General features: G+C 40.0%; 1 protein-coding gene across 1 annotated transcript in view; it reads left to right on the forward strand.

The window, feature by feature from the left end:
- Positions 1-1,652: 1,652 nt before the first annotated feature.
- Positions 1,653-12,489, forward strand: part of vstm2a (V-set and transmembrane domain containing 2A) — an 86,854-nt gene continuing 76,017 nt past the window's right edge. Inside the window, exons 1-2 of the mRNA XM_053342211.1 lie at positions 1,653-1,731; positions 3,150-3,316. Coding sequence (XP_053198186.1) covers positions 1,653-1,731; positions 3,150-3,316 — 246 coding nt within the window. The remainder of the gene's footprint in view (positions 1,732-3,149; positions 3,317-12,489) is intronic.

A 12,489-nucleotide genomic window follows, 5' to 3' on the forward strand; every position in this document is an offset into this window, starting at 1 on the left:
GGAAGTTTAAATAAACAGCCCAGCTTTAGTAAAAAGGTTTGCTTTAACGTAATAAATGAGAAGAGCAGAACTACGTTACTTAACTTTTTAGTGTGAATAATTACTTCAGTTTAATTAAAGTTTTTTTTTTCAATTTATAACATCAGTATGAGTTGCTGTGTCTGATTTGGAATATTAAATGCATTTCACTTGAGGCTGAAAATAAGAGTTGCCAGTTGTTGCTTAATTTTCTTTTCTTGAGAAAAAAAGGCAGATTATTATTAACCGTCCTGTTGCCCTCAGGTCAAATGTGACCAGTTTTTTAAAAATGGTTTCAAAACTGTATCCTGACTATACTTTTCCAGTTTGTGATAATACATCAACATATTTTCCTCTAATATTAATTTGAGTTAAAATCATTCATAATTTCTGCTTTTTTTAATCAAAAAATGAGGTAGCATTTAATTTAAATGAGACCTATTGACCATAATTGCCAAAATAATAAGTGTAAAGTTAGAATAAAGTTGGCTAAAGAGGTCTAACACATAATTGGATGATGATTATGTAATCATTCATATATCTTATATTTATACCTGAATCACTGCATTATGGACAGTAAGTGTTATCACGTGTATTGTAAAGCACTGCTGAGGGTCTGCTGTGAATTACAAGCCAACAGGGAGCAGAGATTATCCAGCTGACTTTACACCTGTCACTTTAATACCTCTGCCAATACACACTGTTGTTGATGAGAGAGGAAAAGTACTTCCTGATTGGTGGCGGGAATCAATTAAAAGAAAAATAATAGAAATGGCGCAATTAGACAGAGAGTAATGTCACAATAATGCTTTATATCCTGTGACTGCAAAGAAAGAACTCAACAGGGTTGGACACACCCACACTAAACACACACACACACACACACACACACAAACACACATATACACACACACACACTTCTTTATGATCTATAAAACTGCTCGATTATTATATGATCGCTTTCAGGAAGGGGAAGTTTTCTATTTTCGTTTCTCATTTGTTAATAAGCAGGTTTGGTGGAGGAGGCCTTGTAGTGTGGACGCATCTGTCGTTTTAAAAGTGCAGCACAAGAAATAGAAACTCATCATATGTAGAGAGAGAGAGAGAGAGAGAGAGAGAAAGAGAGAGAGAGAGAGAGAGGAGAAAAAAGATCCCCTTCATAAAGACGCAGCTTTTTTTTTTGCGTTCGGCGTCGAAATGTGCGCCGCATTTTTAAAAAATCAAGCGGTCAAGGTGACAGTAAGGGGCCGGATGAGGACTAGATTTGCAGAGGTGTAGAGTGTGTGGATGCCACAGTGATCCACTAGACTGACGTCTCTCCGGTAGCGCAGACGAAGACCGCAGCACCGGTTATTTTACAGACTTCAGTACAGCCAAGCAGTCGACATCCTCTCCTGCAGAGACACACAGGAAAAAGGAAAGGAGGAAGAGAGGAGGAGGACAAAAAGAAAGAACTTCAGCAAACGACACAGCTGTAGTTTTCCAGCATGTTTCACCTTCTACAGTCTCCGTTTAAACACACTCGTCCAGCAACTGTGTGATTTTTGCTGGATTTTTTTTTTGGTGTGTGTGTGTGTATGTGGAAAGATTCCATTTCTCTTCGGCTCATGTAAAGAAATCTCCTCTATACTGGAATGATGTGGACCTCTCATGATACTGTTGGATTTGTTTTCCTCGCTAGTTTTTGCGTTCAATTCGGATTTTCATTTGAAGGTAAGGACTTTGGGATTGCATTTTTTCTAACCTTTCCTCTCTCCACTAACTGTGTCTGTGTGTGCGTGTGTGTGTGTGTGTGTGTGTCATCGTGCCGGGCTCGGTGCCCTGCATGGTCGGAGAAAGTGTTAAAAGTGCGCAGCCTTTTCTGGAAAAGGCAAAACGGCTGTTGGAGGGAAAAGAGAGAGAGAGAGAAAGAGAGGGGGGTTGTTTTTAAGTGATGGTGAATAAGCATCAAAAATGGAAAAAGCAGCATCATGATAAAAGATGGAAAGAGGAAGGTTGCGGGTTTTTTTCTTTCTTTCTTCGTCTGTGATGACGAAAACAAATGCAACTGGTGATTGTTTGAAATCATGCACACAGGGCGGTTGTTTTTTTTTTCATTTTCTGTTCATGTCATGAAACTGGCTCAATGTTAAAGAACTTCTGTTTTATGATTTGAGTGAAAAGTGAGCGATCCGCAGCTGATTTCAGCACCGCGGACAGCCGCATAAAGGAGCTGTCCGCGGTGCTGAAAGAAAGCGACGGTCTTCCTTCCCCCTTTTTCTGCTTCATGTGGCTCAGATTCACACTTTCCAAAAGCCTCTGTGCTTTTATTTTGCTAAATGACTGACGGCAAAAACGCGCAAAAGCCTTACAACACCCTAAAACCAGCGGTAGATTCCTTCAACAGAATTAAAACGATGTTTTTTTATGAAAGTTTGCATGCACATCCAATACCCTGACTCTTTTTTCGTCTTCTTGTAGTGTCGCCACCACTCTCTTTTTCTTGTATTTCTCTTTAGATAATAAATCAAACTCCTTTATCATTTACTGCATTTAATCCACCTATGATTTCTCGGGTTTGTCTTCATTCCGCAAGTTTCTGCAGTATGTAACAGCTGCTACAAATAAACACATCATCGGACACAGAACGACAGAATATGGGATGAAAGAATAGAAAAGAAAAAAAACGTCAATTTACGTGTAATTAACAGTGTGAATAATGTAGCCGTGGTGAGACTGTGCGTTATGTAAATTCCCGATGAAGACGCGTCAGTATGTGACAAGGGTGGTGGTGGTGGAGGGGGAGGAAGAGGAGGGAAAGAGGAAGAGGAAGGGGGGGGGGCTGGGGGTCATCTCTTTCAATTAAAACAAGAACGCACCTTTATCAATAACACAGCTGCTGTGATGTGACCGCGCGCCACATTCATCCACGTTCATCACCGCAGAGCCCCCCCTCTCCCCCCTCCTCCAAAATAAAGCGGCGCATACACTGTGTAACATGTGATGGATTCATGGGTGCACAAGTCACACAAATGTCCCCCCAATTCCTTCCTTCACTCTCTCTTTCTCCCTCTCTCTCTTTGTCATTATCACCCCCCCCCCCCCTCCACCTCTTCCTCCTCCTCCTCCTCCTCCCCCCCTCTCATCTGCAGGTCGCTTCACGGATCTGCCCTCCAACATGACGGTTAAAGAGGGACAAAACATAGAAATGGCGTGTGCGTTCCAGAGCGTAACCGCGTCGGTGTATTTGGAGATCCAGTGGTGGTTCGTGAAAGCACCGGAACCCACTGACAGCGAGGAGGACATCGATCCTGAAGAGGTACAAGGGACATTTTTTTAAACCCCCCTTCTTCTTTTTTTTAAGCTGTGCGAGTTCCGTTTGAAACACACCCACTCATAAAGAGGAATAAGCGCATCCAACATGTGTCTGCGCTATTACGCACAAGCGCCTTATGTCATCAGAGTGCATCAGGTGTGGTGGAGCAGCAACTTTTTTCTAGTTATTGACCTATTTTCTTACGCAGGACAACGTCTCATGATCTTCAAATGACTTAAGCTGCTGCCTCCAAGTGATTAAAAAGTTCATTCTCCTTCATTTTAAACTGATCTGAGCGTCCAAATAACCTCATATGATAAGAAACCACTGCTACACGTACAGAGACATGCAAAAAACAAATCATTGAGGCATTTAATATCCACAAACTCTCTAAATTCTCTCAATTTTTCACATTTCATTTAATATTTTTGAGCTTAAATGTTCTTACTTTGCCTCAAACAGTTAAAATAATCCCTCCACACACTGAGCAAGGAGCAGTGGTTAAACCTATTAAGAAAAAAAAGAACATTTATCAAGGACTACTGTGGCAAAAAAAAAGAAAGAAAGAGCTCGTTCTGGTTATTAATTACATGACAAATGAAGTAAATGTGCCTTGCTGTTCCCGAATTGATGCAGCAAAAGCATATTCTTATACACTGCCTCATTAAGCAGTGCTTTTTTTTTTGTTATTTGTTATATATTGCTGTTGCTTGTTGTTACTGCCGGTTATGACAGCTTCTCCCCCATCGGCCCAAATAATGATCTGCTACTAAAATGTGTTTACTGCATTTAAATGGAAGGAAATGACTGCTTACATATTGTGTGGCAGGTAGCTGCGTGTCAAGATTTAGAAGGGTTTGCTGTATTGTCATGACAGAAGATCAAACGCAAGCTCTTTCTATTTCAGTGACAAAGAGGGAGAGAGATACAGTATATGTGTGTGTGTATGTGTGTGTGTGTGTGTGTGTGTGTGACAGTGGGGTGGTTGGATATCCATGTGGCTTTAATTATTGTTCCATTGTTGCTCAGCTCTCATAGTGGCGTCGGCCAGGCTTTGATGTGGGTTTGATCCCGTGTGACTCTTGGATGTTAGGCTGAAGTGGCCCTATTGATGCAGACATCACATTGTTACCCGCATTTCTTATCGCGGGAAAAGGCTTATTTGAAATGAAAAAAGAAGCCGCTCTTGTGTTTCGTCCTGCAGTGTTGTCGCAGTTGTTGAATGGGAACAGAGTGGAGGCTGTGTGTGTGTGAGATGATGCTGCTGCTCGGGAAATCTCCGGTCTCCAGGAAATGTAATGGGAGTGACGGCGACGTCAGCAAATGCAAATGAGTGTGAAGATATAACATCCATGCATTTACAATGAGTCATATACTGTACACTCATGCCTACTGATTTCAAAGTTCAGCTCAGATTTAATTTTGAACACCCCAAATGTCTTTTACTCTGAAATTTGAACTTTTCATACAGTATAAACAGCTGTTGATAACAGACGTGTGTAGTATTAGAATGGCTCACATTCCTTTACACATCAATGCAAACTGATTTAGTGACCTTCCTGCTTTAATCACATGAAATATTATTTGCTGTGTTTAGTTGGAGAGCGTTTAGTTGAAATTCAACATTCATATTTTAACCTTTTCATACTGTTCAGCTCAAATTTGACCGGTTTTGACATTTAACAGCTTGTAAAAATAACCCAAATGTCTTTTACTCTGAAATTTGATGACTTTTCCTTTTACCTTGCCCTTTTGTTTAGATGCAACACATTTTTGTCCATTGAAGCTGTTCTGGGTCAAATTTGAGCCATATCTATTGACATGTGTTGTTAATAGTTGTAATAAGATAGTAGGTATGAGGATTTCTTTTTATGATGTAGCAGTGAAGACTGATGGCTCTAAAGGTTATACAATAAACCTCACACTTCCACAAAGAGTCCAAAAAATAGTGGTTAATTTATTGATCAGTCACATTGACTACTGATTCTTTCTAAACAGATCTATGGTTCAACATTTGGTATAGACACTTTTTATGAGGGGAACATACTGAGAGGATAGAATATGAACAGTATGTAAGGGTTAGTGAATCAACATTAGTTCATTCATTCATTCTGCATACTGCTTATCCTACAGAGGTCCACCCTGGACAGATCATCAGTCTATCACAGGGCTAACAGATAGTAGACAGACGACCATTCACAATCACATTCACACCTACAGGCAATTTTAGAGTCACCAATGAACCTAAGCTGTATGTTTTTGGTGTGTGGGAGGAAGCCTGAGTACCTGAAGAGAACCCACGCAGGCATGAGGAGAACATGCAAACTCCATACAGCTGTTCTAATCTCTATTAAATTAAATTCTCAATTAAAAAAATGGGAATAAAATGTTCTTCTTTACTTGACAGAGGCCATTTCTCCCAACAATAGTCCATCCTGAGAAGAAACATACTTCATCTTTTTCAATATGTTATGCTTGTGGACACTATTATGAGCTACTACTGAGCATAATTGGTTATGGTGGTTGTGCCTTGAATTGGTAGAATTGAAGCTTGTGGTAGATCTATAGTTTGATAGAAATGATCAGATCAGTTTAGAAACCATGTGATATTAATGACCAGGGAAAACAAAAATGAATCACTTCTATATATATTTATGGAAATGTTTTTTACATAGGTGCAAGTAAGATAACTAGTAACATCCAATTATTCTTCCACTCCTGCCTGTTTAAGGGTTAATTCCCATCTTTTTGTGTCCAAGTGACTAAGTGGAACCATTTTTTGACATTGGTCCAGTATTGAGCAAGAGCATCCTGACAACGTGGGTCCACTGAGAGTGCTCGTTTTTGCCTTTGAAAGGCTCAGATTGCTATTATAAATATTCAGCCATGACTTTGAGCTACACTTTCTGTACTCCAACACAATAAACTCTTCCTGGCACCGCTCTCTCTCTCTCTAACTCTGGTGAGACTTTCTATAGCGAGACTTCTTGATGAGAGAGACACAACAGACTGGATCAAGCAAAAAAATAGAGAAAAATGTTGTATTTCCTCTTTGTGGTTCTTTTACCATAATGTTGTCAATCTGAGTCTGTCAGTAGCCAAAAGAAAACACTTTTAGTTAAGCCCCATCGGATTACATTGCAGCCAGTTTTTACGGCTGCTGGCTGAAGTGTCCTCGCTCAATACCGAACCAATTCTTGTCCCCCATTAGTCACTTAGACACAAAATGATAGGAGAGGTTGAAAAATGCTGAACTTTTTCCCTCTAAACTCGACCGACTGTCTGCGGCGCTGAGCAGAATGCTGAGCACACTTGAAAGTACAGTACAGTAACCTGGCATATTTAAGCCGTGCTATATTTTACAAATACATAAATCACAAAGTGGAAGTGTTGCAAACAACACAAAGAAATGCTTTCTACTTTGGAATCTTTTTGGACTCTTTTATTGCTGCACTTTATGATTCAGGTTATTGAGCGGAATGGAAAAAAGCACTTGGATTGATTTAGCTGCTGCAGGATTCATACGTTACTCTTTAGCTCCTAAAATGAAGCAGTGAGGATTCTATGAGTTGCACAAGTGTATATGTCATCTATTGTGTTTGTCATCCTGCCATCATAGACCTACTGTATGCATGTGGCACACAACATACACACTTTTTTTGTTGTGGAAATCATTTGTTCTTTTGCGATGTGTGAGCTGGTTTGGTGTTATTTATTGTTTTGGTCTTAATCTCTCATTTAAACATCACTTGCTTTACAAATCAGATTGTATCAGTGGGGTTATTAAAGAGGTATGAACCTAAAATAAGCTAATACAATTCAAAACTGCAGTAAAACCATAATGTTGTCAATCTGACCCTAACCCTAACCCCAACCCTCCTGCATATTCTTCTGCACCTTCCCCTTCTACAGTGAGTCAAATGTTCTTGTTAATTTTAGAACATTTTCAAGATCGTCTTAACATTACAATCCATTAGAAAAAGCTGTGTTTTATAATTATCTTCATCTTATATCGAGGTTCTTTTTTTTTAAACATATATGCAAGACAATCCCATTAGGAATTATGTTAATGTGATTTAAAACTTTAGAAAAAAATATGCCAGATGTATTCAATTAAAATTCACTGAGGTCCAATTTGTAAAAAAGTGAAAGTCAAGAACATCATGATGTGTGTGTGCTGATTTGAGTGGGTATGTTTATTCAAAAAAGTGTTGCACTTTGTCTCATAGTGGTGCTTAACATTGCTGCTTTTAATAATAGCCACTGAACATGAAGCTTTCTGTCCATTCTGGATTATTCATCGTCCACTTTCCCTTTTTCTTCCAGCGTTCCTTGTATAACAGCTTCCTCTTATCTTCCACCTCTCTGTCTCTCCTCTTTTCTCCGTGTGTATCCCGTGTGTATGATCTCATTGGATGAGTGGCGCCACATGAGAAGATCGGCTACGCATGGTGATCTGTCAGTTTATGAGGGCCGCTCCACTTTTACCGTAATATCTGGAGAAGCTGCACCCCTTAAAATAGAAACGCTCAGACAAAATTGAACAGTCCTCAATATTTGAGTCCGCTTATTAGTGACCTCTGCTGTATGCAATGTAATGTAATTGCAATGTAACCATCGCTACACTGTTTGTGCTTATCTCATGAAAGTCTGAGACACTGCAGTGGTCGTGAGTTGGAGAAAGAAAAAAGAAAAAAAAACATCTCAGTAGAGGATGCTGTTGTTTGGGCTTCAGCTTCCACAACAACAAGTGCTAAATGATTCTCCTCTCAGATTAGAAGTGACACGCTGCCACTTCATAATTATGCACAAACACAGGCAGGCAGAAACAAAATATTCACACCTCCACGACAAAGAGGAGCGTCGCCGCGACGACGACGACGGGGATTTGCTACACTTGTGATGTTGTTGATTCAAGTCAAAGAGTAAAGATACACAAGAGAGAGGAGAGAGCAGCGGTGGAGCTAAGTGTTGGCTGTTACAGAACATGAAGCAGACTGCTGTGGAAGTGCTGGGTCATCACTCTATGTGGCATGTTGGCTGCACTTTTTCAACTGCAGACTAAACCAGCGTGTGACTCGCTTACACATAAATATGCACTGGTGTCTAATATCCTGTTGCATGCCCTTTATCATTTTTTTTGGCATGTTGAATTATTAACAAAGGTAAAACAGGAAGCAGTTTTGAACACCTGCCATTTAAAAAGCCATGTTACACTCTTCCATATTGGCTGCTTGTAATTGAAATGTCACAACACAGACGTATTTGTATGATTCTGATCAATATTTACATCAATTGTCCTTGATGACTTCATTTGTTCTGCCAATTATGTTTCAGGGGGAATTTTTTTTGTAGGAAATGCTTCATTTGTGTACTGCATAGGAATGGTGTGGAGATGGTTGGTCACATGACTGAAATAAGCTCTGGTTTGCATCATGTGATTAGGTTTAGGAATACATTTGGAAGATAATGGTTAATTGAGTAAACAAGTAAATAAAACATAAGCATGAATAGTTCAATCCTGCTGCAGTTGCTACAAGCAGATAATGTTATATACTGTCAACATATTTCTTACACATTGACTATCAGCATTTAACCACTTGATAGATTCTAACATTTTAAATAGTGTGACTACAGAACTATGGACACTCCCAAGTCAGTATAACAGGAGCTTTTCCCATTCTGTTTATACCAGGAATGTTCAAACTATTCCATAAAGGTCCATTCCAACCAAGCAGGAGCACATTTAATCAACTGATCTCACACTTTGGACAGCTGATTGGTTGTATTGTGTGCTCTTGATTGCCTTGATTGCCTGCACACCCCTTTATGAGTTTGGACATGTCTGATCTAGTGTGTGAAAGCAACATTACAATTATCTTAGAAGAAAAGGTACCAGATACCTAACACTATGAGATTCCAAGAGGAAAACTCAACGGAGAATTCACATATATATATATGGCCACAATAGAAAACATACAATGTTGCAACCAAACTAAACATTACATACACTACATACAATATTTTATCATTGCATAAAAAGGTGGAAGCTCCATTTTCCATAAAAAGCTGCAAGTTAAACACTCATTCATGCCTCAACACTGTTGACTTCAATACATCTCCACTTAAAACAGGCATGGCCAAACTATTCCATTACCGGCCGTGTGCCTGCAGGGTTTTTTTTTTTTACAACCAATCAACAGCACACAATTCAACCAATCAACTGTCTGAAGACTGAGATCAGTTGATTAACCTTCCTGTTGTCCTCGAGTCAAGGAAGGAAGGGAGGAAGGAAGGAAGGAAGGAAGGAAGGAAGAAGGAAGGAAGGAAGGAAGGAAGGGAGGGAGGAAGGATGGAAGTGAGGAAGAAGGAAGGAAAGGAGGAAGGAAGGCAAGGCAAAGCAGTTTTATTTATATAGAGCATTTCATACACAATGGCAAATTCAATGTGCTTTACATAAAACAGAAAAACATGTAATTTGAGAAACTTAAAACTTACAATTAACCCCCACCCCCCCCCCCCCCATAATAAAAACAAAGTACAGAAAATAGCAAGACATAAATAAAATGATTGCAGCATAAAATAATAAATTAGCTTTAAGAAGGAAGGGGGGAGAAAAGAAAGAGAGAAGGAGGGAGGGAGGTAGGAAAGGAAGGAAGAAGGGAAGGAAAGAAGGAGGGAGGGAGGAAGGAAGAAAGGGGCATGAAGGAGGGAAAGAAGGAAGGGAGGAAAGAGAGAGGAAGAAAAGAAAGAGAGAAGGAGGGAAGGAGGAAGGACAGATGGAAAGAAGGAAGGGAGGAAAGAAGGAACAGTCAAAACAAATGAGGTCAATTTAACCCAGGAGGACGACAGGAAGGTCAAATGAGTCAAGCCTGGTGTTCTCCTGCTTGGTTGGAATGAAAACCTGCAGTCACATGAACCTTTAAGGAACAGTTTGGACATTCCTGCCTTAAAACATAAATGTTTGCATGTATAGCTTGATGTTAACTACCTCATCACTCCCCAAAGAGAAATACCAAGCTCAGCACAGCTGTGAGTGGGGAGTGACAGCAATATGAAATGCAGATTTAGAGCCTACGAGTGGATGAAGGAGGGGTTTATGAAATACTACAGTATATGAAGAGCAGCAGGAGTAGCAGCAAAGTGACAGCTGGTGATGTGTGTGGTTATAATTTGACTTCCAGGTTTGATTTTCTGTCACGTGAGTACGGTGCTATGTCGTGTCGTGAAAGCCGGCGATGATAAACTGAGTCTTTATAACCAAAAATGATCTAAAGATGGATATTGTAGATTCAGATCACATCCTGTTCACCACATATCAGTCAAAGTCTGCTACTCTGCTGATATCATACATAAAAGTCAGAGGTGAAAACATACACGCACCTTCACTGGTGCAGGTAATAAATACACCAACACATAATAAGTATATCCTCAGGCTGTGCAGTTTTTGCTTTGCAGCCTTGACCTCCATCATAGAATCAGAAAGCATAGAGAGAACATGGCCTCATGGGTAGTCTAGCGTGTCACACACGGTGGACAAAAGTGCCTCATTTCCATGTATTTCAATTTAAAAAACACATTAAAAACCAATAAAACCCTAAATCCCTCTTATTCTGAAGAGGTGGATTCAATTCTTCTCGGGGTTTGATCTTTCTTTTTTTATCCAGCTAATCCGGCCCTCTGTTGTTTGCCATAAGATCAATTTATTGAGTAAATCTTTACAACCCTGTCCACTGGTAATTCTATTTGGTGTGGGATTATGTTTGGATATAAGGGGGGGGGAAAGGGAGAAAAGCCGAGTTATATCTGTGAAGGTAACTACCCTGATCCTTTCAGCCACTGCTTGGTGAGTGTGAACTCCGGTATTTATATTCTAGTCTAGTTGAAGTATAATTACATAAAAATAAAAGCAGCTTTGAATCAAATGAATGCTTTTTGTGCTGGAAAATGATATGTATATATCTAGGGTATAGGAAAGCTACACCAGTAGCGATACCAATAGTATGAATATCGTTTCTGGATCAAGAAAAACAAAGAATCAGAGATGCTGCCAGAGACTCGGCACAGATGTGTGCTGTTTAAAAATTCATATTGCATTTTATTCCTCAAATACCGCCTGGAGTGCATGAATGGCTAGGCTGCTGCTGGATTCAAACCTGGATTTACCTGACCTGGGATATGTTAAAAGGCTCTGTGATGTTTCTGTAAAACTGAGATGAATTTCTAAAAAAAAAAAAAAAAAAAAAAGAGGGTGAGAGGACATGATGCTCGGCCACCCAGCAGCCAAACCTGGGATGAGCTGAGGTCTATACAGTCGGAATACAAACGACTATTACATAAAACATCAACCGGCGCACTTTGACCAGAATGCACTCAAACCACAGCGAGCTTTACCTCTCTTAACAAGTGAGTTTATAAATCCAGTGGGTGGAACAGCAAGGAAGCATAAAATCCATTGGCCGCTGTGCTCTCAGAATGACCTTAGCGTCTGCTTCTCCGCCCCTCCATCACTGCCTGACTGCGGCGTGTGCAGCCTCTGCCGACACTCTCGCTGAGATAACTGCATCGGGGAGTCAATATGATGTGCCAGGCGTCGTCCCGGTAACTGCTCTCATCAGCCCGGTTGCCCCTACTATGCACACACGCGTCTGTAATGATTGTAATGGTTTCCAAATGGTTTGCGGTGAGCATGAGTTCTCCACAGGAGAGCTGCTGTTCTGTTTGAGCATGCACACACACAAAGAGCCTGCTGCTTTCATTTTAGACTGTTACACTGACTGTCAGGCTCCACTACAGTTATCAGTCAATGAAGGAATGCATCTTCTGTAATCACTGCTGTATTACTGCATTGTGTTGATGATGCTCTGGCCTTGTGTTGTATTGGTCCAGTGTCATTGTCACATTTCTTTTTTAAGCCAGGATGGATACATTTCATGAGTCAATGACAAGTAAGTGTTGGCGAGATGAGCATTTCAAAAATATCTCAAAAAATAGTTTTAAAAGCAGCATCAGGTTTGTTAAAATGTACATTTAGTATTGTTGTTGGTTTTATATCATTTGAAATGACATTTGCACCATTTTTACCAAAAGTAAGACTGAATGCTCCTGAAAATGTCAAATGGTGTAACCACAAAAGAAGGATAAGTATTACATATTTTACCTACAGTGTATTTAAG

Source organism: Scomber japonicus, chromosome 21 (assembly GCF_027409825.1).
Source record: "Scomber japonicus isolate fScoJap1 chromosome 21, fScoJap1.pri, whole genome shotgun sequence".
NCBI classification, from domain to species: Eukaryota; Metazoa; Chordata; class Actinopteri; order Scombriformes; family Scombridae; genus Scomber; species Scomber japonicus.